This window comes from Engraulis encrasicolus, chromosome 13, assembly GCF_034702125.1.
Source record: "Engraulis encrasicolus isolate BLACKSEA-1 chromosome 13, IST_EnEncr_1.0, whole genome shotgun sequence".
Classification (NCBI taxonomy): domain Eukaryota; kingdom Metazoa; phylum Chordata; class Actinopteri; order Clupeiformes; family Engraulidae; genus Engraulis; species Engraulis encrasicolus.
The window spans coordinates 43,709,413-43,737,022 of NC_085869.1; the positions used below are offsets into that span (position 1 = coordinate 43,709,413).

A 27,610-nucleotide genomic window follows, 5' to 3' on the forward strand; every position below is an offset into this window, starting at 1 on the left:
ACAGTTTAGGACAAAAAAGGACACAAGGGATACCAAAAAATATTTGCCAGCAAAAGGGTAAGTGGGTTTCACTGTTTATACTAAATGGAAAATGGAAAATGGGATTTTCCATCTCAGTCTTTGTTGGATTTGTTTTGTTCAGAAGTTTCATGTCATTTGTGTGTTGCCTTGAATCCTCTATCTTCCATCTGACTGTTCACGACTCCTAAGTGTAAATGTCTATGCGCTGTTTGATGCCTGAGGTTTTGTATGTGCACTAGCTCTTCTTTTCTGCTTATTCCCCAGCTTTGTTCCCTTTTCTTTTTTTTAGTAAATATGCATCGTGTATGATTTATTCGCGTGATGCGGTGTGATTGACGATGGCATCTGAGGCCGCCGTAATGCCTCGGATGGTGTGCAGTGACATTCTCATTAAGCTGCCGCTGTTCAGGGATTAGGACTCTGGGAAAATCTTACAGCTCTGTCAATTCTCTGTCTATCTATCTATCTATCTATCTAACGCAGCATGTTATTAAGGTCCTGGATTATCTCCAGTGTGTTTGTGTGCACAGCTGTATCATTCAAGTCCCTGGACATTGTCAATATACGTAATTGAAGTGGACTTTTGGCATGGTGAATTGGAGTTGAGTCACAGCCACAAACTGATTCTTCTTGTTCTGATTTGAGATAGTGCCTTGAGAGAACTTTAGTGCGTCTCTCTCTCTCTGTTGTCAAAGTCATTGTCAGCTTCATAGTCAAGTGTCATCACGTATAGGCTACTGAGAAATCAAATTTCTCACTGCCCCATGTGCAGTACAGGACAAACACTAGAGTGCACATATAATGTTTTATGTCGGCACTGTTGTGATAGCCATGGCCACAAAAGCCTTGCAGGACTGCGATGAAAATATCTGTTGACGTGTGCGTGCCTCTGCTCTCACTGCTGTTCCCCTCAGTTTACCCAAAAAAGAGAAAAAACAATGACCTAGTAGAAATGAGAGCATTGCTGCTGCTGCTGCTGCTGCTTGCATGCTGATACAGGCCATCTCAACACAACGCAGGTGTAGATGCGTATATCTGTCCATGTGTGCAGATGTGTGTCATAAACGAGACATTTCGACCAGAGAGTAGCAGACTAAAACACTGGACTTGACTTAAGTTTTCTTATTGATCTTCAAGAATGATTTATACAGTATGTTTATTGTGTCCGATTCATCAACAATGACCCAGTAGAATCGAGAGCATTGCAGCTGTTGTTTTGCTTGCTAAAAACAGGCCACCTGAAATCTCAACCCAACCCAGCACGACACGACACAACACAACAGAGCTCAGGTGATGGACTTTGCATAGTACTCATCAGCAATTACTGTGTGTACACGTTCCCACTTATCTTAGCCCAGCCAATGAGCATCACGCCTGGTCGCTATAAAACAGGGACTTGGTACCAGCACGGAGAGGGAGGGAGGGAAGGAAGGTGTGTGCCTCACACAAGACATGGGAAGACAAACTCCCAAGTTAATCTTGCTTATTTGTGAGTAAGCCTAAAATGAATGTCAGAATGCAGATTATGTGTAGATGAGTGTTTTGGTTCATGCATGTGAACAAAAGTAGGCTAAGGTCAAAACAAAGCCAGGCAGATTTGTGCAGTAGAAACACAGAAATGCTGAACCAGAAATTAGTTGTTTCGATTGGTTTGTAGATACTGTATACATTCAAGATGGAATGTATAAGTGTCTCATTTTAAAGTTGTGATGGTGCATAGAACCAATGCTATACAAGAGAATGCACATGTTTAGTAATCAATCTTGCTTGTGGCCTAAAGTCTGGTCATTCATTCTGCAAAAGAATAGCCAGAGGCCTCTGTTGTGCCCTGCAGAACTAGAGTTTGAATTTGTGTGTTGCCATAGTTACCATCAATGCCAATGTCATACAGCTGACAGCAAATGTATTTCAGCCGCATTAGAAATGAAATGCTGGATACTTGGTTTCATGCATGCCAGTGTATTGTTACGATGAACAAGGGTCATGGCTAATGTCTTGCCCATCTTTTAACAGCATTGAGGAAAGTCAGACAAAATGGAGTTCTCCTCAGGGGACCTGGACAGCAGCAATGAAGACCTCACAGGTTTGAAAACATTCATCACCTATAGTACATCTTCACCCTTCCACATGCCTGCACATGAATAAGCCTTTATCACAATAATATGATGTAATTTACATTTATAAGATCATTTCAAGGGGTACAACTTCACTGAACCATCCGAATCTCAACCTGAATCAGAGCTTGACATTGGCACCTGCCAACCAGCCAAATGCTGGTAAAACTTGGCTGTGGCTGGTAAAAATTCCAATCTCACTAGCCACTTTAGAAGCTATCATATTCTTGGGTATGATATCACAGTAACTTAGGCTATATGCTGTTTTGCCCCTTCTGTTATGTGTAAGTTCAAAAAACATCATTCAGATTGTATTTGTCTGATATAGTTTCATTTAACACACTATGGCACTATGTTCATAGCCAGGATTGCCTTGTTTTATCACTTTCTCCTTTTCTGAGCTGAGATATATCATGGAACATTGTTCTCAGAAAATACTGACAACAAAACTGTGGTTACTTAGTTGAAAGGCTGAGTGACTCTGGGAAAACCACTAGCCACTTTGGCCGTTGAACTAAAAAAAGTTAATGTCAAGCCCTGATCTGAATCATGTTACCTGACAACCCAAATAGGCAAGAAGAGACCGAGTAAGTTGACCACCACTCTGAAGACGCGCATCTTCGCCAAGAGCAAGAGTAAGGAGGAGGCGGAGCAGAGGAAGCTGAGCCAGTCTGCCACGGAGCTCCCCCACGGGACACAGGAGGAGCAGGAGCAGAACCTCAGGTGACCTCCATAAGCCCTCCCACCCTGGCAGCTGTCTGGATCAATGTTACATTACATTACATTGCATTACATTACATTACATTTAGCTGACGCTTTAATCCAACACAATTTACAATTACTTACAATTATTTACAGGGTATTGGTTACAGTCCCTGGAGCAATGTGGGGTAAGGGTTAGGGGTCCCCAGCTCAAGGGCACTTCAGCCATGGCTGGAGATGTAGGGAGAGGTATGGGTGGGATTCGAACCTGCAACCCTCTGCCCCTCCCTAACTACCACACCATGGCTGCCCAGTGCCCATACCATTCACTCGCTAGCTACTAATGTGTTATGTAGCGATGTGTTATGCGTCATGTCAAGTCTATGTAGTGGAGGAAGGTGGAGAATGCGCGCACATCAGTGGTACAGGTGCTGGACAAAATAGAGTAACTGAAATAAATGATAGAAGTCCACAACACTGTTAATGCTCCCAGTGATTTATTTGCACCTAGTCTATGTAGTGAACATTGAAGATATTACGTTACATTACACTCAGGAAATTATTTTATCACAACTGAGCCACAGCTATTTTGCTGGCAGCGGTCTAACTCAGTCTGACATGTTCACTCTCACTACATAATGCATTATGCAAGGAAGAACCCTATCCAGTGAACATTACATTACAGACATTACACATAACTCACATGACTTTACTCAAAAGCAGCTGATAGTAATTAAGGTAAAGGGTATTGTTTACAGTCCCTGGAGCAATCTGTGGTTAATCATGGGTGAGGGTGTGGGAGTCAGATTACCCACCTCATTGTAACTGGTATGGGATTCGAAACCGCAACCCTTCAATCTCAAGGCCACTGCCCGGTCCATAAGTCACCTATCTGTCTGTACTATCTAATTTCATATCTCTTCCGAGCGTGTGCGGCTGGTGCTCTGTCAATATGCACTGCTTTGTTGAGATGACCTACCCGTAGGCTGGTAGCCTCTTAATGCTTACCATTCCTCCAGTGGAATGCTGTAGTCATTGAAAAGACTCATAGTATCTACCATATTGCTGCACTACACACAGAGCCTTTAGTAATACATTACAACCTGGCCATGGCCAGTCTGATAGTTGGACATTTATAACACGGGCATATGTCAGACAAGCAGATCAACAAAAGACAAAGATAATGAGCGATGAGCTCCCATCTAATCCATTGTATTGTAGTGAGTAATAAAACGGAGTAAAAGGGCGCTCGTCTGCGTGCTGTTGATCTTTGCCTTGTCTTGAACTATATGTTTTGACCCTGCCCCTGGCCAAAATGGATGTGCATGAGATCTGACTGTTTACAAATCAACATAGCCATAGCCATAGCCCTAACCCTAATTAGAGTAGAATAGTAGAAGAGAGTAGAGTAAGAGTTATTAATCCCGGAGCAAATCAAGGTGTCTAGTAGCATACACACAGTAAATATAGAATACACAAGACATTACACACATTATCGCACATCAGTGATGTGTATTCATTAGTTACAATATAGGCTAGGGCTACATATTCCAGGTGACCATATCCACCTGTCAAATTCAACCAGGTGATCATTCAACCAGCCAATCACCTGGCTGAATTGGACCGGTAAAGCCAAGTCACTTGGAATATGTGACAATGGATTGTGACTAATGAATCCATTTTGCCCATTGCCCAGTATATTACTGACCCCGGAGCTGTTTGTAGTGCAGTTGCACAGGGAGGTCATACCAAAGAAACTCAACAGAAGAACAATCTCTCGGGGGGGGAAATGCATTGGCCACGGTGTAGTACGGGGGCGTTGCCTGAGGACACGAGTGGATGGAAAATTAACTCCCTTGCGCGTGGTCATTGGTCAGTGGGTGTGATGGATACAATTTCCGTACTCCCTTGCGCATGGTCAGTGGGGGCGACACCATGATGGATAATTTGTAGCCAAATTAACAGCAGCTGTTGGTCAACAGTAAGTGCTGGGGGTAATTAAGGACACCTACCAAACATTCACGCTGTCCTATGATCTGTTCCACACTCCGATCCTCGCGGAAGTGTCATTGCATGCTTCCCTGATGCTTCCAATACTGACTGTAGAAGAAGAATAACATTTCCGTACTCCCCTCGCCATCATTTCGTACTACGCTTTTATGATGTGAGTAAGCCCTCTTGTCTCAAGCCTCTTTGGTCATACGAACAGCACACTGGCTCTGCCCAGAGGTGTTGCCCTGCCGTGTGCTCTTCCTGCTCTTATCGGCATGAGGACTGTTATCTGCCTGCAGGAAGGGTTTGATGTCGTGGGGGGTGGTGATGTCATACATTCTCAGTTGTTGCAATGGTTTACACATGAACTGTCATAACAGCTATCAAGATCATACCATGTTTGGTCATTGAAAGCCGCAGAGTGAGAGTTGATTATGCATAGTAGGCCTACTGCTTTGGTTTTCACGCATCTAATGCAATACTTAACTATTGCTATTGTAAGACATCTTGGATCATAACCCTGTTGCAATTGCAAAAGGTATTTCATCAAAATGCTAGGAACATGGTCTTGTTATTTTACCTACATTTTCCATTTGACTTATTGTGGCTCTGTGTTTTGACTGCAGCAACATGGGCTCACGTGCACTGTCACATGACAGCATCTTCCTGGCAGAACTGTGCCTGGCCTCCGAGGAGCCTCAGCGGGTGTTATCACAGGAGAACGTCCCGAGCCGAATCAAAACACTACAGGTGGGTCACGTCTTCACTTTTTATTTTGTTTCAGACACATCCAAGTTTTGTCATTTACCTGACATGTTTTGACGGTGTAACTTCCATTTGATTTACTGGTAACAGTTAGATTTCATGAACATATGAACACAACCACATGTGGGTGTTTGATGCAATAGTGTATATTGGTATAAAGTGGGCACAGGGCTGCTGACAGCTTTGGGTGGGCCCAGGGCAAAGGTATCTGAAAGCCCCCTCCCCTCTACTCAATACATACAATTTAATGGAGACCCAAGTCTGGGCCCCCTCTCTCCCTTGGCCCAGGACAATTGACCACTTTGTCCCCCTACTGTAGATCAGCTTCCCTGGGTGGTCCAGTCAATTAAAAATGAAGCCATCACTTCCTGACTAGAAATTGTTGTTGTGCGACACTATATGTAGTGAAATGTATATTGCTTCCAAAGATTGTAGTAGAGAGGTGTCTTGGGTGACCGCTTTTTAAATGGGAGAGTGGAGTGGACGGATGAATATGAGGGACAACAGCGTTACTCAGTTTTTGGCTACACCTAGACATCTAGACGAGTGTTTCACAATGTTATTGTATCACAAATTAGCTTGTTTGCATAAAACATGACATAACATCAGTGCATTTTCACGTGTTATTGTGTGCTACGTACTCTCTGTATAAACACGAGAACACTGTAAATTTTGCGGCGTTAATTGAACACTTCGAGATTAGGAAGAGTCGACAATAGTGTAAGTGTTAAACAGGTGACTGCATCACACTTTCTTGCATAAAGTATGGAAGATAAAGTGCCTTTTTCCATGTGTTATTGTGTCACGTGCTCTCTCTCTCTCTGTCTCTGTCTCTGTCTCTGTCTCTGTCTCTCTCTCTCTCTCTCTCTCTCTCTCTCTCTCTCTCTCTCTCTCTCTCTCTCTCTCTCTCTCTCTCTCTCTCTCTGCATAAACATGACCGTATAGTAAATTTGCAGTGTTAATGAAACAGTTAGTAGGAAGCCACTTCTCCACCGCATAATTTACCTGAGAGTGTTAATGGTATTTTTTTCTTCCATATATTACATTGCCTTGCAAAAGTATTGATATGGTGTAGGGTTTAGCTTATTCAACATTTTGCCATGTTACACCCACAAACATTATAGATTTCACTGAAGTTTTTGTGTGAAATATAAACAAAAATAAAATGTTACACACAATCATGAAGTGAATGAAATTGATATTTGATTTAAAACTTGTTTTACAAGTAAGAAACTGAAAAGTGTGAGTTTTGGTTATATATAGGTGTGAGTTTTCGCCACATACATATTATGGTGTGTCTCTACATTATCTCCACATGAAGATGAGGGGTGCATGTTGAATGTGTTTCCTGTGGCGTGACAGATGCAGCTCCAGCAGCAGAACCTGCGTCTGGGCCAGCCCCCTCGGCTGATGTCCTTCAAGAGGCCCGAGGACACCGGTGGCAGCTCGGAAGACGACGGCCTACCACAGAGCCCACCCGAAATCATCCTCAACAACGCACCTTTACCTCCAAAACCATCCTTCAAGGTAAAAACAACCCCACTTATTTTGAAGTGGAAACCAGCCCACACCAGGGTCTCTTTTGAGGTGTTGGTGGTGACAGGATGCTTGTCTTTTCACCTCAAGAGGTGAAAGGAAGATGTGAGTGAGAAACAAAAGTGAGTGATTGAGACTATGAGAGAGTGGGGAAGAAAGAACAAAAAGAGAAGGGCAAGAGTTGAGTGAGAAAACTTTACAGTAGAACCCCCTGTGTGGTGTCTTCCCTACCTTGAACAAAAAAAACAATCCCAATAGAATAAAATAGAATAGAATTACTACCATAATGGCTTCACTGCAATGGACTGAGCTGGGGGTAAGAGTTTGGTGGGGAGTAGGTGAATTCCAAGGACCCAGCATTAAAGGAGCTATCTGAAGACTATTGATATTACTGTATATTGTAATAGATGAGAATTGTTTTCTTTCATAGGGCTCAGTGTTTCAAAAGCAGCTTCCACACCCACTGGCACGATAAGAAGAAAGCATTAAGTTAATACTTAACCACAATGTAAGCATGCCAGAAATCTATAGGCCGAACAATGCCTTTTCAACAATGTCATACGCATGAATATGACATTGTTGTGTTAAGAGGCCTATTCAACTTGGTAAATATTTAAAAGAAGTTAGGAGAAGGATTGGGGTGACTTAAATTTGGATGCACAGTTTTTTTTCCCTTCACATACTCTTTTCAATTTGCAAAAATGCGAAGATTTGTGTGTAGGGAGTGAAGAGAATGTGGATTGATAACAGTACTTCCACACAATAGACCACAGACACTGAAGAGCACAATATTAGTCCTTAGTCTCAGTAGCGTCCCATTGAAGCACATCTGCCAAAAATATGTAGCAGGTTGTTGTGTACCTTTTCTGCAGTTGCTTAAATTAGGCTTTTAAACTTTGTGGCCCCATGTGAGGGAACGCACAAGCTCACCTGTCAGACCTTCAGCTGCCACCTATCCTAGTTTCTGTGTGAATGTCCTCCTTTTTATATTCTGTGCTAGAGCGCAAACGGAAGTGTTTTTTTTTCATCTGTTGTTACGCAAACACAGAATATTGTTTTGTTATTGCTACTCTTCACTATGTTTTTTTTTAATTATTTGGCATGCGTCACTCTAAATCAGAAACATGAAGGGACTCCAACAAAGGATTACGTACTTAAGCTTTCCCATGAATTCTCAATGGTGGAAGAAGTTTTTTCCTACTTATTCCAGCTTCCCTTAATTCTGGGTAGTGGTCGAGGAAGACTTATCCTTATGAGTCTCTTTAACACGTATTATATTTACGAACTTGTGAATCGGGCTATTTGTCATTGTAAGCTTCGCTGGCAAAAGTGGGTCCTGAGCTAAACTCTGTGACATTCCTGGGTTTGGGAATGGGGGTAATGAGATTGTAAGCAAAAGATTAAGAAAAGACCTTCCCCCACTCACACACAAACACACACACAAACACACTGAACCCTGGACGTCTGGATAGCTAGACAAAGAAGTGTTGAACGAGCCAAAAGTGTTAATCCATGGATATGACAGTATATTTGGGATATTCCGAAAGATATTTGGAAACATTTTGGTTTGTTTCAAATGTTAGCCATTAGGCTAATACATTCCCAACTGTCTTTATAAATGGCATATAAGACATGAGTTAAGCAAAATCAATCATTTGCTAGATGTACAGTTTATTCATAAATGTCTTGTTTGTTGCCATTAAGATCTTCATTATGGATATAATCGTAATAAGGACCTTGTAGGCCCACAGCACGTCTTATAAGTCACATTTGGTGAATAAAGGACATAAGGAAATACCACGATGTTTGCTACTTTCGTGATTTCAACTCTCTATGATCATTGGCCTGGCCGACTGACTTGGTATAAACCCTCCTCAGAGGGGGTATTTATTCGCGCCACTGAAATGCTGTTTGATGCTACAATCAATCTGATCACTCATTCCTTTCACTTAACCTAAGTATCAACAGGGCCAATGACAGAACTAGTGCATCATTGCCTTATGCATGCCCCATCTAACTGTCGGAAATGCTGAAATATAACTGGCCCGGAATCCTGGGAATTTTCTAAAAAATCAAAGACAAGAGGCTTGGTCTGACTTATTTAACTTACGAAATTTGAGCATGGGCAGACCCAGGCCACATTTTTACAGAATATGATGTACTGTATGCTGCAAAGGGAAGTTTCAGCTCTGAAGAATTAGGACATGAACTTTGGATATATACTGAATTCGGCAAGCCTCTTTGATTAAGGTTTGAACTCAGAACCTTTTGTTTTGTAACAGTTCGCTAAACACTATGTGGTAGAAGGTGAGCATTATGCAAACCAAGTTATACCTAACAGACAGAGAGATCGTTTCATCTCAATTAATGTCTAAATATCAAAAATGGGTCAAAACATTGAAACTGGTCCCTCATGGCCTTATAAATTCCTTTATGACTGCAAGATGGTTTCTTTCTTTCTTTCTTTCTTTCTTTCTTTCTTTCTTTCTTTCTTTCTCATGGCAAATAGATGAAAATAATGAAATATCAACCTGAATACTGATCTAATGTTCTCTGTTGTGTGGTTCACATCCCATCCTCACACGCTGTCCCCCTGTATGATCCTCAGATCAGCAGCCCGGCCGTCCCTGTCACCTTACCCCCCTCTTCGGATGTGGGGGTTGACTTCAGCACCCCTGCACAGTTCACCCCTTGCCTGGACAACTCTGCCGCTCGGCACCGCATGTCCATCAAGCCAAGGAACCAGAGGGCCAGTGCTAAAGTCAGGAGGGGGACATCGGTAAGAGTGCATTTTCCAGTGTTAAATTAACACTTAGAGAGTCCTACTGTCCTACTCTGTAAGAATGGAATTAACATGACAAAATCTGTTTGGAAACTAGTAAGAGAGTTTTGTGAGTATTTACATGTATAAATATGAGTCATTTATAACTATGAGTCTTCGACGTGTAAAATCGTTCAAGTTACAAAGATATTTTGTTGAATGTCAAACATCAATCCATCATAATGTGAAACATTTTTTTGCAGTCAGAACAGGTATGCTTTGAGTTTGTTCACTGGCATGAATATTTGGTTCTCAAATTAATATTCATGTTTAAATGTATAAATGTATTTACTTAATTTTTCTGGATTTACTTTTTATCCCAGCCTGCCTCTCGAACACGATCCGAGAGTATGAACAGCCTGGACCACAAAGAAGCTGAAAAAGAAAATCATAACGGAGTTGTAGATTCCAAGGAGTCCATCCGCGTTCGATCTCATTCCACCCAGGTCTTACGAACCGAAATCAGCCCTGCTGCTCCTCCTCCTGAGCAGAACCCTGCACCTCCCATCTCCCACAGGAGGTCCGTTAAGGAACCTGTTAAAGAACCTGTTAAAGAACCTGGTAAGGAACCTGTGATTTCACAACAGACCCCAACATCCCCACGACCCCCATTTCATCCTCCTTCCATCTTGCCCGAGACTGCGGTCAAGACGCCCTCTGTCCACCCGCAAAGGCACATTGCTAAAGATCAGAAACCCCCTGTTGCCACAGGCCCTACAATAGCCACAAACAATACATCTGGAACAGAGACCAGCCCTGTTTTACCCCCTCCAGCACCTGACCCCAAAAGGAGTCACATGATCTCGGAGAGTGTTGTAACAAAGCAGAACCCTGTAAGGACAAAGAATACGGCTGGCACCAGGCAAGTAGGAGAGAGCCTGGGGATTTATCCACTTAAGCCTGCCCCGAGCAGCAGTCCAAGGACTGCTGATCTGACCGGTGGGCCAGCCAGTGCTTCGGCGGCTAGTGAGGGGAATGGTTCGACGCAGGGTGCTCTTGGATCCCGTGGACCAGTTCCTCAACAGAAGACCGGAGCAGTTTTGGGAATTGGAAGTCAAGGTGTAGTTCAGCCTGCGACGTCAGCTCAAAGAACCTCGGAGAGCTCGTCTGGATATGGGGCTGCTTTGAGATCTACGGGAAAAAATGAGAAGCCGCTTATCAAAAGAGAATTAGAGAGCGGGACGCAGTCAGCTAAAGGAGGGTTGCCAGCCAAGGCAAACAAACTCCAGACTACAGAAAATGTAGCACCTAGTCATGAACGGCAACCATCTGGATCATTACCTTTCACCATTTCCTCTGCTAACAAGGACAGAACCAGAGCCGGGAGTTTCACCGGGATGGCCGAAGACTCAGCAGCCAAGAGAGACTTAACGAGGTCGAACTTCCCCTCGTACCGCTTCGACGGCCAGCGCGTCGACGGGCCCATGGTCATTGAAATGAGAGGCAAAGACGAAGATGACGCAGAAATAGAATCTCCTCCGCCATCGCCTAACATCACCTTGGTCAACATCCCCAAGGGGGCTGAGGTGGAACTCAAGCCGATGCATCGGAGAACCAGCAGCAGCACAGATCTCACTGACTCCCTGACGGCATCCGAGGTGGGCCTGGAGGCCACGGAGGTGGAGAATCTCGGCAGCGCGGAGGAAGACGACGAGGGCGTGGAGCAGGCCGAAGAGGTCCTGGAGGACGTCCCGGAGCGCGGTGGCGAGCGGAGGCCGACCAAGCATGAGGAAGAGGAAGAAGAAGAACAGGAGGAGAAGGAGAAGAACGCCTTTGGAGTCAAGCTCCGCACCACCTCGCTGTCTCTCAGGTACAAACTCGACACGACTGCTCAGCCGTCAGACGTCGGTGGTAAACGGCACAGTGCTGATATCAGCACGCTGAAGGCAGCCGCCCAAGGCTCACAGGCGGTTGCTGTGGACGCAGCAGGGAAAAGGGGCAACTCTATAGTAGGGCCGAGGGCCAACAGGGCTGGTTCTCTGACCAAACCTGCAGCTGCAAATCCTGCAGCAGCAGCAGCTGAGTCCTCCACAGTCCCTCCAGCTGGGCAAAACGTGTCACCCTTCCTGCAGCCTGCCAGCGATGGCAGCAGATCTAGGTCCTTTAAGCAGGAAGGTAGGTTTAATTTCCCCAAAATGTGTCATTGTTAAAGTGATACTGCACCATTTCTGGAAATAAGCTCATTTACACCTCCCCTTGATTTAAATTATTGGGAGCGTTCTCCTTTCCTTCCGGCCATCCTCTGGCTAACATATACCATTGAACCTTTTGATTCAATGATAATTGCTAGCTTGTTATTAGCATTATTAATTATGTAATGATCACCAGACTAAGACATTGTCTATAAAGAACAGAAAGGTAAAACTCAATTTAGCTCAAAGGGAGGTGTAAAATGAGCTGATTTCCAGAAATGGTTTAGTGTTTCTTTAAGGCAACACACTCAAACTTACTTCATTGATCCCTGAAGCTTTTACTGTCTGTATGGCCAAGAGTTGCGCCTGTGATTCTCTCAGCATATCCAACATTGGCTTTTGCAGAGGTGGGGCACTATCTAGTTAGTGATAGGAATAGCTATTCTCCTGTTAGCTGCATCAATTTGTTCTCCTTTATGATACTCTCTTACTTGTAAGTCATCAGCGTTTTTTATTGTCACACCCAAAGTGCAGGTGAGACAGGAGAAAGGACTACAGTACATGTGTTCCTCGTAAAGAAAAACGTGCATAATGGGAAGATGGGCTGCGGCTGTACGCGCCGCCACCGTTCATAAAACACTTAACTGGCCGATCTGTCTGTTATCTAATCTTACTGATAGCCGTGAGCCAGCAACCTTGGAAATGTGTTCTGTTTGACCAGGCCACCCTTCTATCTTAAGCCAGCCGACTGGCCTCGTGTGTTCAATGACAGCTTTCCTTAGAGGTCAACAACACCTCAATAACTCTTGACAACAACGCCAGATTGGCAAAGGTCTAACCTAACTGTTCAGATAATGTTAAAACACCAACTACACTGTGGCCGGAGGAAGTACAAAAGCCGCTGTGCTATTATTTCATTTTAATCAGGGTTTTATGGTCCAACGGTCAATTATTAGTCGGAGCAGAATGTGATATTAAGGCACACGGCATCATATGAAATGAGCCTACTATTCATTATAACATAGGTCTCTTTTTATTTCATTATTAAGCTTTACCTCAGAAGATACATTAGGAACATCCATGACCTTAGTGTGTATTCTGCTGTAGTTAACTCAATGTACCAGAAATGCTCATGAAGCTTATCAGGTTCTGCAAAGCTACTCAGATAACAAGTGGTTATATTACCAGCATGTTCAAACACGGCATTATTTAGTTGTGTTCATGTAATCTTGTGCAATCAAAGGCCTGGAAATGTTTAAGACTTAAATATTTACACCTGGTACCTTTACTCTTTCACTCTTGTCTGTCACTGTACTGTACTGCTTTTCTATTTGTATTGTTATCCTTATTGTACTTACTACAATGTCAGCACTGAAGTATAAAATCTATTTTACATCTTTATTTCTTCTGTCACAGTATTACCCTCGGGTGAAACAACCCCATCAGGAGGTGCAGCGTTGGAAAGGGTACCTGCACCCTCGTCTACTGCCAAGGTGGCCCGTATACCCTCCATGCCCAAACACGTGACATCCTCACCCTTTCGTTCGAAGGAGATGTCCACAGCCTTTCCTTCAAAGGAGACGTCCACACCCCTCCCTTCGAAGGATACATCCACCCCCCTACCTTCAAAGGAGACATCCACCCCCCTACCTTCGAAGGAACCAGCTAATGCAGCACCCACCGCTCCACCTAGCAAAGAGCCAGAGCCTGCCAGCTCTGATTTCTCGTGGTTTGGCGCAGCAATGGAGAAGACCAGGAACATCCAGCAGCTGCTCACCAGCAAACTCCCAGAAGGCCCCACGCTGCCTGGGGCATCTGTGACCAAGAAGGAGTCCATGCCTGCTCCTGCACCTATTGTGGAGAGCAAACCTGCCCCTTCTCCTTCTGTAAAGAGGGAGTCCACATCTTCCTCAACTAAGCAGCCACCACCATCATCATCTGCATCATCATCTGCATCAACATCAACATCCTTGCCCCCTCAGGAGGCTGCAACTCCACATTCAAATCCTACAGCCGCCGCGTCGGTTAAAGAGCCAGAGGCTGAGGTGTCTTGGATGGACATGGCCAGGGAGAAGACAAAGACCATCCAGCAGCTCTTCAACACCAAGCCCTCAGAGGTCCCTGGGCCACAAGCATCCACGAAGCCCACGCCAACTTCGACTGAAACTCCGCCGCCAGTGTTACAATCTGCTGCAAGATCAGTGCAACCTCCTACAAGTGAAAAGCCACCTGTGCTATCCGGTAGAGTCAATGGTCTGAAACCGGTAGTCTCACCTGAGGCAGAAGCAAGCCAGCCTCAATCAACTGTTGGCCACTTGAGATCTGGACAGCCCATCTCAAAGCCAGTACCAGTGGTAGGAGCCAATCCAAAACCAGCGCCCACCAATGTAAGTTCTTCACCAAAACCGTCATCCTATACGGGAGGGACACCGGTCAGTGTGACACCTTCCATACCCACGCAGCCACAAAACGTCCCCCCAAAACAGGTGGCGAGACCACCTTCACAACTTCAACAACAGCTGGCAACGGCTCGATCGACGCCACCTTCACCTTTCATAAACAAAGCACAGCCTTCAGCACCACTATCCTCTGCTCAGCCCATTCCCCGCACAATACAGCCCACCACCAGCTTCAATCTGCCATCTAGCCCAAAGCCTCCCTCCTATTTGACCCAACAGAGTCAGCCGACCCCATCTTCTGCCCCACAGAGCAACAACAGCTTCAAATTGTCATCAAGCCCGAAGCCTCCTTCCTACCTACCCCAACAGAACCAGCCACCCTCAACATCTGTCTCACAGAGTAACAGCTTCAAGTTGTCGTCCAGCCCGAAGCCTCCGTCCTACCTTGCCCAACAGAGTCAGCCACCCCCAGCATCTGCCCCACAGAGTGGCAACGATGGGCCTCTCTCGGCCAGGAGGAGAGGTGACATGCCCCAGCCTTCGGTGGGAAGAGTTGGGGGGACGATAGGGGGGATGGAGGCGCGCACCCCTCGCAGCACAGCGATGGGGAGCAAGGCAGCCTTCCTGGAGAAATGGGGAGACAAAGGAGGCTCGGCTGGCACCAAGGTAGGTAGATCAGACTCCCTGTGTCCCTGATATAAATACACCAGCGACCTAGTTAGCCGCCGGTGCTCTGTGCTCCAACCCAGTTGCACATATGAGATCATGGGTAAAGAGAAGTAAACTGTAGACCTCTGTGAAATATTATAAAGTGTGTATGAGTGTTTGCTCTTTGTTTTTACATGGCATTACATTACATTACATTACTGTACATTTGGCAGATGCTTTTATCCATCTTGCTCTTCTCAATCGAGAACATAATCATAGCAAACAACACTTGTAGATGCCAAGTCAAGTGCACAGGAAATATAGAGAACAAAAAGTGCAAATGCCAAGTAGAGTTGGTGTTTTTTATGTTAAAGTACATTAGCACAGGGTTAAGTAGAGTAGACACACACACACACACACACTACCATACCCATGCCTTAGAGTTTATCCCTTGGTCTGGGCCAGCTCAGGCATCAGTGCAGTAAATAGTCACGATTTATTATTCATTTCTCTTTCTTATCTAAGCCGTCAAAAGAAAACATGACATTTGTGTTTGTACTGAGTTGTGCATGTCAAAACTATTTGTTTGCACATACTTAAGTGTGCATGTTCATGTTGTTTTGAAGGTTGAGGTACCAAAGCCCACTTTGGACACACAATCCCCACCTGAGCCGTTGTCGTCAGTCAGAGGAGGCAGCTTCAACAGAGGCTTTAAGACTGATGCAGGTACTGTTCCAGAAATCCAACATGTACACTGTATCTTTAAAGTAGAACAACAACAAAAAACTGGATGACTTTGGAAATGTGTTAGACAAGACCACACATTACTCAATGTCAACTGAATGAATTTTCACTTCCATGCCTTTAATTCATTCAGCCAGCTGTCTTTCAGTGATGTGATATGGTTTACTGGTATGGGGAAAAAATACCAATTGTGATTGGCTCCTTAACCTGATACTTTCCTCCGTCTGCACATGTAAGGCATAAAAAGTTCATCTTCGTTAAAATGTGGGTGGCAAATATATGAACATCTGGCCAAATAAGGGGACTTGCATTCTTTATTTGCAACTCGGTGACAAACTTAACCTTTCCAACTGACAATTAGGTGGCATGTGACTCATATGCCAGAAAGATTATAAAACTACAGAATTAGCTCCCCTTTTGCATCACGATGAACATGTTGTTATTATAGAACAGATAGAGGAGAATAAAGTGAAGAATAAATTTAACCCATATTTGCCCATTAATTTGGTAAAGTTAAAATATGAATTTGTCTCTGTCAGAAAACTGATAGAATTTAAATACAAATGTGAGTTGGGCATGTGGGGTGTTCAATAAATCATATCCAAAGGTGAGAAACTATGACGTCACTGGGGAATAAACAAGATACTATTTCATTATGAAAACTATTAGGGGGGATACTGTATACAGTTATCATTTCCACTCCACTCGTACTTGAGTCATCTTCTATCATTGTTTTTTTATGCATTGTTCATGCCCGTGTATAGTCATCTTCTGCATATTTCTCTGTTCCAATAAACACATCCCTATCCCCAACCCTAATCCCAGCCCTAGCCACCGCTCTCTCATGAACCGCACCCGTTCGCAGCTATTCTGGACTTTACGGTCCCATTCACTTCAATTCATTCTTTTGGAGTTTAACTGATTTCGGACCGTGCCGACGCCGCTGTTGTCGTGCGAGAAAAACAAGATTTGTGTCGGGTGCTAAACATGGTCATGGAACGGCTTGCTTAACAAGAATGATATTTGTTGTGTCATTTCGAAGATAATTAAAGAAAACCTTATTACAATGGGATTTCTCATAGACATGGTTTTGCATGTCTCTTATCTCTTTTCATGTTGACTGTGCCATCACCGTTACAAGTTTACAAGGTGCACAGCGCACAGATGTATGCATACAAAAAGGAAGAATACATTTCACGTTGTAATTCTGAAAATAATTAAACTTCAAAGTTCAGTGTTATTACATAGGCACCATGGTCATCAATATGTGTGTAAGAACAAGTGAAAAAACAAATTGGTCTGTTTGTCAAAGAGGAGACGGGAGCTATGCACCATAATACACAGTATGCATCGAAATATGCTCCTGAATGATATGCTGAAGAAATACTGTGGGCACAAATATCTATTTACTGAATTAGACTTATCATATAGGCCTATCAGGAGTGAGGTAACATACGCGAGTGTAAAACTTGTCCTTTGAAGGGCCTTGATCCCACAACCTGTGGAATGGCAGGCATGACTTCATCCACTAAGCTACCACAGTTTCAGTAAAAATTGTTTGACCAGAAAGATATCTGGTTGTTGTGCACATTATCACAGCACTATAAATCATATACAATCATTGCTTCATCATACTTCAGACAATGAGGTAACACACACACACACACACACACACACACACACACAAGCACACTGCACTTTCTGCACTAAACCCAAACATACACACACTGACACACAACTCATACTCACACACATACACACACACACACGCACCCACACACACACGCACATACACAGGTACACACACACAGACGCACACCGCACTTTCTACCTGCACTAAACACACACACACACACACACACACACACACACACACACACACACACACACACACACACACACACACACACACACACGCACACACGCACACACGCACACAAAACACATACAAACACACACACACACATACTGCTGCTGGTGTATTTAATAAAAACCTTTTTTTAATTATTTATTTCTTCAAATGCTACTATTACTATGTCAGAACGCTATAAAGGACTTTTAGAAAAAAGAACAACAAAATACCTCCTCTTAATGTATGTTCTCTACAAGTCTTCTGTTGTCCAGTCTTGCACTTTAAATGTCTGTATGAGCAATGTCTACGTCCATACTGTCTATGTCCATGTATGAGTACTGTCTATGTCTATACTGTCTATGTCCTTACCTAGATTAGTCTATGTCTGCATGGGAGAGCAAGAAACGCAATTTCAAATTCTTTGTATGACCAGTGCATGTAAAGAAATTGACAATAAACTTGACTTGACTTGACTTGACTAATGATGCAGGGGTAATATATTTTATATGATTTATTGTGTTAAAATGCACAACGACGACATATTTGTCTGGTCATATCATTTCTTGTGAAACTGTGGTAGCTTAGTGGATGAAGTCATGCCGTCCATACCATAGGTTGCGGGTTCAAGGCCACTCAGCATTCAACTTTTACTCATGTGTATGTTACCTCACTCCTGATATAGGCCTACATTATAAGGCTTATTGGGTAAATAAATATTTGTGCCTTCAGTATTCTTCAGCATATCATTCAGGAGCATATTGCGACACATACTGTGTATTATGCTACATATCATCCACAGTGTCTGCTTTGAGAAATTAATCATTTTCAATTGGCACTACTTATTACATGTGTGGTATGATCTGTTAACTTCAGAGTTCCTTATTTTCAGAATTACACGGTAAAAAGTTTTTCTTCTTCATTGTGTACATAGTTCTGATCATTCTGCACATTGTAAACATGAAATGGTGATGACACAGTGAAACATGCAAAGAGATTGGAGACATGTCCAATCACGCAAATGACATCCCACTGTAATTTTATTCAGTTTTCTTCAAAACAACACAACACTTTGAAGAAATTCTTGTAGCCATCATATGTAGGCCTATAGGATGTAATGAAAGCATTTTCACATCGTCAGCAGCGCAAGCACCCTTTTCTCACAGACCCTCGTTGTGCTCTACAGACAGACTTGAAACATATGGGCACCTGTAAAACATGCAGTACAATGTTAAAGGGACAGTTTGGTCAATTTCAACGTGCAGTTGTATTGCTCACGCTACCCTTGACTTGTCAGTACCTGGTGATGCCACATTTTTCGGCTCAGCCCTTTCCGAGATATGAGCAATTCTAATGGGGGCGGCGTTTGTTTACATTTTTAAAAAATGAAACATAGGCCAACTCCAAATATTTTCCCAAAAGGCATTGCTGTTTGCTAGTTGTCTACTGATGTCTTATAACCTTTTGGACGTTTTTGGGAATAAATAAAAATGTTTTTTTGAAATGTAAACAAAGATCTGCCCCCATTACAATGACCAGGATCTCGGAAACGGCTGAAGAAGAAGAAAAAAAAATCTCAGGCACTGACAAGTCCAGGGTAGTGTGAGCATTACAACTGCATGTTGAAATTGACCAAACTGTCCCTTTAAGATTTTGTTTGTCAATTCTTAACCTACAAACATGAAAAAGACAGATGAGATGGGAGACATTGGAAACTTCTTGAATATAGCAATCCCATTACAATAGAAACAACAGAAATTGTTTGCCAGACAATTAATGACTAGCCTATATGTGGTAGCCTAGCCTATAATGCAACCTTTGTTATATAGCCTAATAGTGGGTTAAATTGAATCCGAATGTCTCAGCGTGTCCTACAATATGCCCCCCCCTGTGGCTACATTAGCTAATGAAGATAAAGTTGCTTGAGTGATATGTGGCATGTGCATTATTGAGGATTCATATCATTCATATTCATATCATTCAGAAGCATGGTGTGATGCATACCTACTTTGTATTATGGTGCGCATATCTACCATCTCCTCTTTGATAAACTGACCGATTTGTTTTTTTCACTTGTTCTTACACACATATTGATTGATGACCATGGTGCCTATGTAATAACACTTAACTTTGAAACCGTGAAAATGTATTCTTCCTTTTTGTATGCATACATCTGTGCGCTGTGCACCTTGTAAACTTGTAATGGTGATGGCACAGTCAACATGAAAAGAGATAAGAGACATGCAAAACCATGTCTATGAGAAATCCCATTGTAATAAGGTTTTCTTTAATTATCTTCGAAATGACACAACAAATATCATTCTTGTTAAGCAAGCCGTTCCATGACCATGTTTAGCAGCCGACACAATTGTCGTTTTCCTCGAAAGACGACAGCGGCGTCGGCATAGTCTGAAATCTGTTAAACTCCCAAAAAAAATGAATTGAAGTGAATGGGACCGTAAAGTCCAGAATAGCTGCGAACGGGTGCGGTTCATGAGAGAGCGGTGCCCTAGCCCTAGCCCTAGGCCCAAGTTCAGTTATCAGTTATTTCAGAAGTGGTCCACTCTTTTTACTTACTGTAGTTCATCCTCTGTCATGCATTGTTCATGCTTCTATGTGGAGTGTATGGTAATCTTCTGCATGTTTCTCTGCTGCTATACACACAGCCCCTGCCCCAGCCCCAGCCCCAGCCCCTGTCCCCTTGAGGTCAGCAGACAAGGAGGACAGAGTGCTGAAGAGGTCGCTGGCCTCATCGTCCTCGTCCCAGCAGCCCAGTTCGGAGGGAGGGCAGCCATCTTGGATGGAGATGGCCAAGAGGAAGTCTATGGCGTGGAGCGATAAGAGCGTGGAGTAAGCTGCCATACAAAGGCAAAGTGCACTAACCACGTATTTTGTCCAAAACTGAGATCAGACTGAAAATGATCTTCATTATATCTCCTTTCTCTTGTGACAAAGCCTTATGCGCTAAATGTGTCCCGTTTTAGAGATATTGCTATTTCAAATTTGAGGTAACTGCAATATCCATCCTAATACCAAGGCCTCGAAGGCAGTTCAAATGTTGGCGAAGTTACTGCACTTTGCCTTTGTAGGGCAGTAGGGGTGTCTTGTCCATATGAGCTACCCGTGGAGGTAATCTCCCAAGGCCAAGGCAACCGTGCTGGAGTAGTTCCTCTTGATGCTAGCGATTTGGGTTTAGGAAACTCATCTTGATGAAGCTGCCTCTCTTGATGAAGCAGCTCATCTCGACAGAACAACGGCATCGGGTCAAAAGGAAGTGAGGAAAGTTAAAACGGCTTGGCGCATGGTGACTGAATATGCCACCTACACAAGTGTCATCTGCAAGTGCATGGTGTGATGTTGGTACTCCCCAACTGGCGTCAATGGCGAACTTGGAACATTCAGCACCATGCACTCTACTCTCTACTCTACTTTACTCAACCTGTGCTTGTGTTTGTCTGAACTTTTGAGTCCTGACACACTGACATGAAGAAATGTCACAGCACACTTACATGTAAACTGGTATAATGTTTTGCCGATAACCTCTGAACTGCTGTATGTGACCTCTCACCACCAATGTATTGTTCTGTTTGTTTGGTTATGTTGTGACGTTTTGTCCTTAACATGTGATGCCCTTAATTATTTATGCAAAAGCTATACAATTTTGGATGCCTATAAATATTCTATTTTAAATAACTACATATGAGAAATAAATATGTAAAATATCCATTTATTAGATGTACATCTTTAAATATTTAAGAGTTGAGTAGGCCTACTAGAGGCGCTAATGAGTCATGTTTTTCTAGCCTGGTAAACCAGCGCCACCCGCTGGGACGCCGAAAATGTTCAGCTTCTGTTCGCGCAGGCCTATTGTGTTCATATGAGGCAATGTCAATGTCAGATAGCCTACAGTAAGTCCAATAAAGGTTAAGTTTTGTTTGTTGGGGGAAAAATGCTTTGTGATCATTTCTCTGCCTTGATGATAGACATTGAGCTGAAGCAAAATATATTAATTTCAGTTCGCATCAGTTATGATTTTTGTAGTTTGTTGTGAAAATTGTCTTACCTTACCTTAATCCTCTTCGTCCCTGATGGGACATAAGGCTTCAACGATCTGCCTCCACCTGGACCTGTTTCTTGAGCAGCATGCTGTGCCTCACCCCAGGTTAGATGCATCTCCTTCAGCTCAGCTGTCACCGTACACCGCCAGGTGTTCTTGGGCCGGCCTTGCTTCCTTTTCCCAGGTGGAGTCCATCGTAGCGCGGTTTTGGGTATACGGTCTTGGTCCATCCTGAGAACATGCCCAAGCCATTGGAATCGGCGGGGTTTGATCTCAAGCACCACACTGTTGCACTTGGTCTTTTTGTATAGATGTGCATTGGATATCTTCTCGGGCCAGAAGATTCTACAGATTTTCCTGAGGCATCCATTGTGGAAGGCTTCGACTTTTTTCATGTCGTTAGATGTTACTCCAGCACTCTGAGCCACAACAGTACAGATTTTACATTAGGCCTACTGTTGTACAGTCGCACCTTTGTTCGTAAGCTGTAGGCCTATTGCTTGGACTTCCAGATGGTGTGCAGCTTAGCAAAAGCACCCTGTGCCTTTCCGAGTCTTCCTCTAGGGGGGCAATCGCTATTCCGACATAGCCCTATTCCGACATGATGTCGGTATTCCGACAATGGACATTAACGTCGGAATAGCGACATGTCGGAATAGCGCCACGCAACCCTTGCTCTAATGTCCTTTTGCGCAGAGTTGTCCTTACTGACAAGACTTCCCAGATAGGTAAAGTCCTCAACATAGTCGAGAGCATGTCCATCCACTGTGATTGGTAGGCTACATCAGGGTTGGCATTAATGCACATCACTTGTGTTTTGGAGGCATTGATGTTCAGCCCTACCTATTGGGCGAATTTGTTCAGTCAGTCAGTTTTCTCCCGCAGATGGATGTGAAAATTGTCTAGCTTCAAATTATTATTACCATTACATTAGACCTGCTTGCAGTTTCAGTCCATTTTAATTTTGAGTAGCCTACATTTTGAGTTTGGCCCATGACTTACTCTCGATTTTGAGCTTGACACCCCTGAACTGAAGTGTGTGTGTGTGTGTGGGGGGGGGGGGGGGGGGGGGGGGGGGGGTGATGGGTGATGGTTTACTAAATTACTACTAATTTCCCTTTGGAAATGAAATGAAATGTGAGGTTGGGGGGGGGTCATCAGGGGACGGATTACTTTCAAAATCTGTGTTCTTTTTATCACACACATAAAGGGGGGCCAAGTGGAGTCATATTCCTCCCCTGAGGATCATGTAGATCTATGGTGATGGTTAACTAAAGGTCCTGTAAGTGAAGTCAGTGATGCTGTAGTCCAGTACATCCACATCTGACACATGCTGCCATCTAGTGGTAGAGCTCCCCTCTGACATCTTTTAGTTAGCAATACACCCAGCACAGTGCCCCTGTCATTTTCTGCAAGTTCCAAGATTTACTCATTGAATCATCACAATTACTACAAACTGATCTGAAAAAAAGTGCCAAAGCTATAGTGAGTTCTGTAATTTCAGTATAAATAATTAAGTCACATTTAACAGACTTGATAGGCTATAGTCACAGTGGCCACAGTGTTATTATGTACAGTAGGCGTAGACTATATTGTGCTGAGAGGAGGGATTGTAAATTAATAAATTTAAATTTTTACTTTTAAATAAGTTAGCCCACTAGAAAACTCACGTTTTCTGTAGGCAATGGCAGTACAATATTTCAAATTATCGCTTTAACTGCAGAATGGGAATTCTGATAGATAGTTTTTCTACATTTTGAAATGTTTCTATTGTTAAACTTCAATGACCTTTTTTTTTACTCCTTTACAAATATGCCGTCATCATAAAATGTCTGACTTTGATTAGTGGTGTCAAAAGAATATAACTTACAGTTACTACACTTACACTTTTACAGTTACTTACACTTCAAAACCCTGCAGCTTGTCAGTTTTGAAACAAATCAAAAAGTTTTTGATCTTCTCCTATATTTCACATTCATTTCTGCATATATTTGTACATACTACTTTTACTTGGTTACCATAATGTGGGATTGTGAACATCCAGTCCCTTCTCTTTAGAACTTTCTACTTATGTCTGCACACTTGAAATCCCTTTCTGTGTATTTGATTCCATGGCAGCCAGGGATCATAAAAAAATAAAACAATAAAAACCTTTTTATCACTATTTGGCTAGTAGATGTTAAATCTTACTAGCCACACATGATACTAACTACCAGTTTAAGTGGCTGGTAAGTTTTCTTTTCTACCTGCCGAACTGAATTTTCAACAATGTTTGGCCGGTTGGCTGGTAGCATTATGTTTCAACCATTGAGGTCTTCTTCTTATTCTCTACACAGACTGACTAGAGAGAGTAGAAATCACGCCTGGCCTGGCCTCCAATTCTTTAAGAGGCCATTAAGCATTAAACAAGACTGTTGAGAATAGTGGTATGAATGGAGAATTAAAACGGTCTCCCATCAACTGTCTCTGGTGTGCAATACTGGGAAATTAACTTTGCACAGTTCATTAACAAGCACAGCTTGGCCACTGGTAGGAATTTGTGTATGTACACTTCTACCGCTTCCAAAACATTTTTATACATTTTTACAATACCAACATTTGTATTACTATTCTTCCCTATAGTATGTTAAATGTTCAATGTGAAAGATTCAATTGTTATTAGTACTTTGTCACATTATTATTACTTACTACTTACTGTATATACTGTTGCTGGTCCTGTCATGTTAATGTATGTACAGGCATGGGATGGAGAGACATGCGATTTCAATTGGCTTGTATGACCTGCTGTGCATATGAAAACACTGACAATAAAGCTGACTTGACTTGATATTCTGTACTGAAATGCATATCAAAAGACAATGCTTAATTCATACCCTATGATTTCTTAATTGAAACATTTCAATGAAGTGAATTACAAGTGTACACATCCATTTTAACACAAACATTTTAATTGTATTTTTTTTTCTCTCACAATTTGGGACAAAACATTTCCTTAAAAGACGAGATACAATATACATCTGTGTAAATCATGGTTATATTGCTCTGATGTACAGACGATTGACTTGTAACATTCAGGGTTATAAACCTTGTTCGTGTTGTCCTTGGTTGTCAAAAACATAATATGTATTTTATTATCATAATAATATATATATAGTATGATATATATTATATAACATATTTTATAATATATTATGTATGTATGTACACATATGCAAACATGTTGATTTCTTGACACGCCGTAACTCCCATTATTTTGGTGCTCAAATGGAACAGCTTCGCATGGAACTGAATGGCAGAGAGAGAGAGAGAGAGAGAGAGAGAGAGAGAGAGAGAGAAAGAGATCCTCCTTCTCCCAGATTTTAAGCCCACCATCTCTGCCTCTCTTAAAACGAGTGAGAGGAAGGTGGGGGTTTTACTATATCCCAGTGCTCTCCGATTTGTTTGCTCTTGTTTCAATTGCAGTAAAGCAAATATAAGGTTTTTTTTTTTTAAAGTCCATTTACAATCACAAATGGCAGGATGTGCATGGACTAAAACACACCTTCAGGGAAGGTAATGACACAGGAAAGAACATACCGTATGTGTTCTTCACAGTTAGGCCACCCGTAAAAAATGAAAATAAAAAGATGTTGCATAAAAAAGTATGGCATGTGATCACAGTGGACAAATTAATACAACCTCTCGTGATCAGGTCACTGATGTATTACAGGAGAAGGATGATTGCAAATCAAAACATTACATTAGTAACACTGTCCCAACTCTTTGACATCAAGTGACTTTTTTTTTTTTAAACTCAACAACCATAGTAGTAACAAGCACAGCAAATACTCAGACTTGTAGCCCTTCCTCTCTTCCTGTTTTGTTTTGTTAATTTTTTTTCTCCTTTATGACGTCATCACTTCCCATTATGATGTCACTCGGTCGGTCGGTCTTCACACAGCCGATTGGCTCTCGCTGCTGCAGATGTAGATGTTGCTGGGCCGGATCCGCCGCCGGCTGCGGCCCGGCACCTTGGGGCAGAAGCGGCACGTCTTGGGCATGAACTCCAGGCAGGCCTCGCGGAACTTGCGGATCCTCCAGCAGTAGATGACGGGGTTGAAGACGGCCTTCAGGTAGCTGAGCCACAGCGCCCCGACGCTCACCGGGTAGAAGGCGGCGCTGAAGTAGAACTTGCGGCTGAAGACGGCCAGCAGGCTCACCACCGTGTGCGGCAGCCAGCAGACCGAGAAGCCAATGAAGAGGATGAGGATGGTGGTGAAGGCGCGCGTCTTGAAGCTCATGTCCACGCTCAGGCCCCGCGGCGGCCGCTGCTGCTGCTGTTGCTGCTGTTGCTGCTGCTGCTGCTGCAGGAGGCCCGTCAGGCCCAGCTTGTGCGTGGAGGAGGAGGAGGTGGCCTGGCAGTGGCCCAGGCTGGTGCCGCCGTGGTGCTGGAAGTCTCCGGCGTCGCTGCCCCTGTCGCTGCCCCTGTCGTCCGCCACCCCGACCCCGACCCCGACGCTGCTGACCCCGGCAACCGCCCCGCCGCCGACCCCGAAGCCGGCCTGCTGCTGGTTGTGGATGCGCGTGGCGTTGCGGCGCACCGTGTTGAGGATGCACAGGTAGGAATAGAGCATGACGCTGAAGGGCACGAAGAACACGGCCACCGCCAGCAGCACCGTGTAGCCGCGGTCGGCCAGGGACTCGCTGTAGCCCAGGATGCACTGCGGCCCGCGGGGGGGCGGCGCCGGCTGGTGCGGCAGCCCCTCGTAGTAGCCGCCCCTGTTGCCGGGGCCGCCGGCGCCGTCCCTGCCCTGCGACCGCCAGCCCGCCACCGAGGGCAGCGCCACGCACAGCGACAGCACCCAGGAGGCGGCGATCAGCACCTTGGCGCGGTGCGGCGTCAGCTTGTCCTGCCGCTGCACGATGATGAGGAAGCGGTCCACGCTGATGATCAGCAGGATGGACACGCCTTCCAGCACGAAGAGCCAATAGAGCATCACCGAGGTGCGGCAGAAGCCGCCGCCGAAGCGGTAGTCGCTGGTCGCCACGGTGACGGCGGTGAAGGGCATGCAGAGCAGCGAGAGCATGATGTCGGAGAAGGCCAGCGTGGCCAGCAGCAGGTTGATGGCCGAGCGCATGGCGGGCTTCTGGTAGACGATCAGGCACACGATGGCGTTGCCCAGGAAGCCGATGGTGATCATGAAGATCATGATGGCGGCCAGGGTGACGCGCAGGGGCACGGGCATCAGGCTGGCGCCGCCGCCGGCCGCGCTGATGTCCACCGACTCAATCTCGTCCTCATCCGGGTATTCCGGAACCTCCATCTCCAGGGGTTCCAGCATGGCCGCCGCACAGTCCCCCAGCGCGCTGATGTTGCACAGATCCATGGCGACCGACGCAACGCGACGCGACGACTGTTTACAGTTTTGCTGTTACTGGTTGACGTCAATCCAGGTCCAGGAAAACCCAAGATCCATATACTTCATTGCTTTTCCTGAAGGTGTGCGTGTGCGCATGTGTTTTGTTTGTGTGTCTGTGTGTGTTTGAATGTGTATCTGTCTCTCTGTATCTGTGTGTCTGTCTGTATTTCTATATGTTTATTTGTCAATTTGTGTGTGTCTGTGTGTGTGTGTGTGTGTGTGTGTGTGTGTGTGTGTGTGTCTGTGTCTGTCTGTATGTCTATATGTGTGTGAATTGCATGCTGCACGTTGCAAGGATCTGTTTGTCCGTCACCGCTCCTGAGCTTGACTTAAAAGGATCAATCTGAAACAGAAAGATACACACAAAAGTGTGCACACTGGTTAGCTCCACAGGCATCTGATACAATTCTTAGAAACCTCCAAGAAAAAAA

The 27,610-nt window shown here is 44.1% G+C and overlaps 2 protein-coding genes across 2 annotated transcripts; one reads left to right on the top strand and one right to left on the bottom strand.

Annotated features, from left to right (window-relative positions):
- Nucleotides 1-21,658, top strand: cracdla (cracd like a). Its single transcript, XM_063212954.1, has 10 exons — nucleotides 1-57; nucleotides 2,035-2,104; nucleotides 2,708-2,858; nucleotides 5,456-5,579; nucleotides 6,957-7,121; nucleotides 9,739-9,909; nucleotides 10,275-12,066; nucleotides 13,500-15,148; nucleotides 15,757-15,856; nucleotides 20,390-21,658. The coding sequence occupies exons 2-10, from the start codon at nucleotides 2,056-2,058 to the stop codon at nucleotides 20,575-20,577; spliced, it is 4,389 nt and encodes a 1,462-aa protein (XP_063069024.1). The 5' UTR covers nucleotides 1-57; nucleotides 2,035-2,055; the 3' UTR covers nucleotides 20,578-21,658.
- A 3,145-nt stretch (nucleotides 21,659-24,803) lies between these two features.
- On the bottom strand, nucleotides 24,804-27,293 carry gpr45 (G protein-coupled receptor 45). Its single transcript, XM_063214654.1, has 2 exons — nucleotides 26,310-27,293; nucleotides 24,804-26,174 (listed from the first exon to the last, which is right to left on the bottom strand). The coding sequence occupies exons 1-2, from the start codon at nucleotides 27,144-27,146 to the stop codon at nucleotides 25,713-25,715; spliced, it is 1,299 nt and encodes a 432-aa protein (XP_063070724.1). The 5' UTR covers nucleotides 27,147-27,293; the 3' UTR covers nucleotides 24,804-25,712.
- Nucleotides 27,294-27,610: the final 317 nt, after the last annotated feature.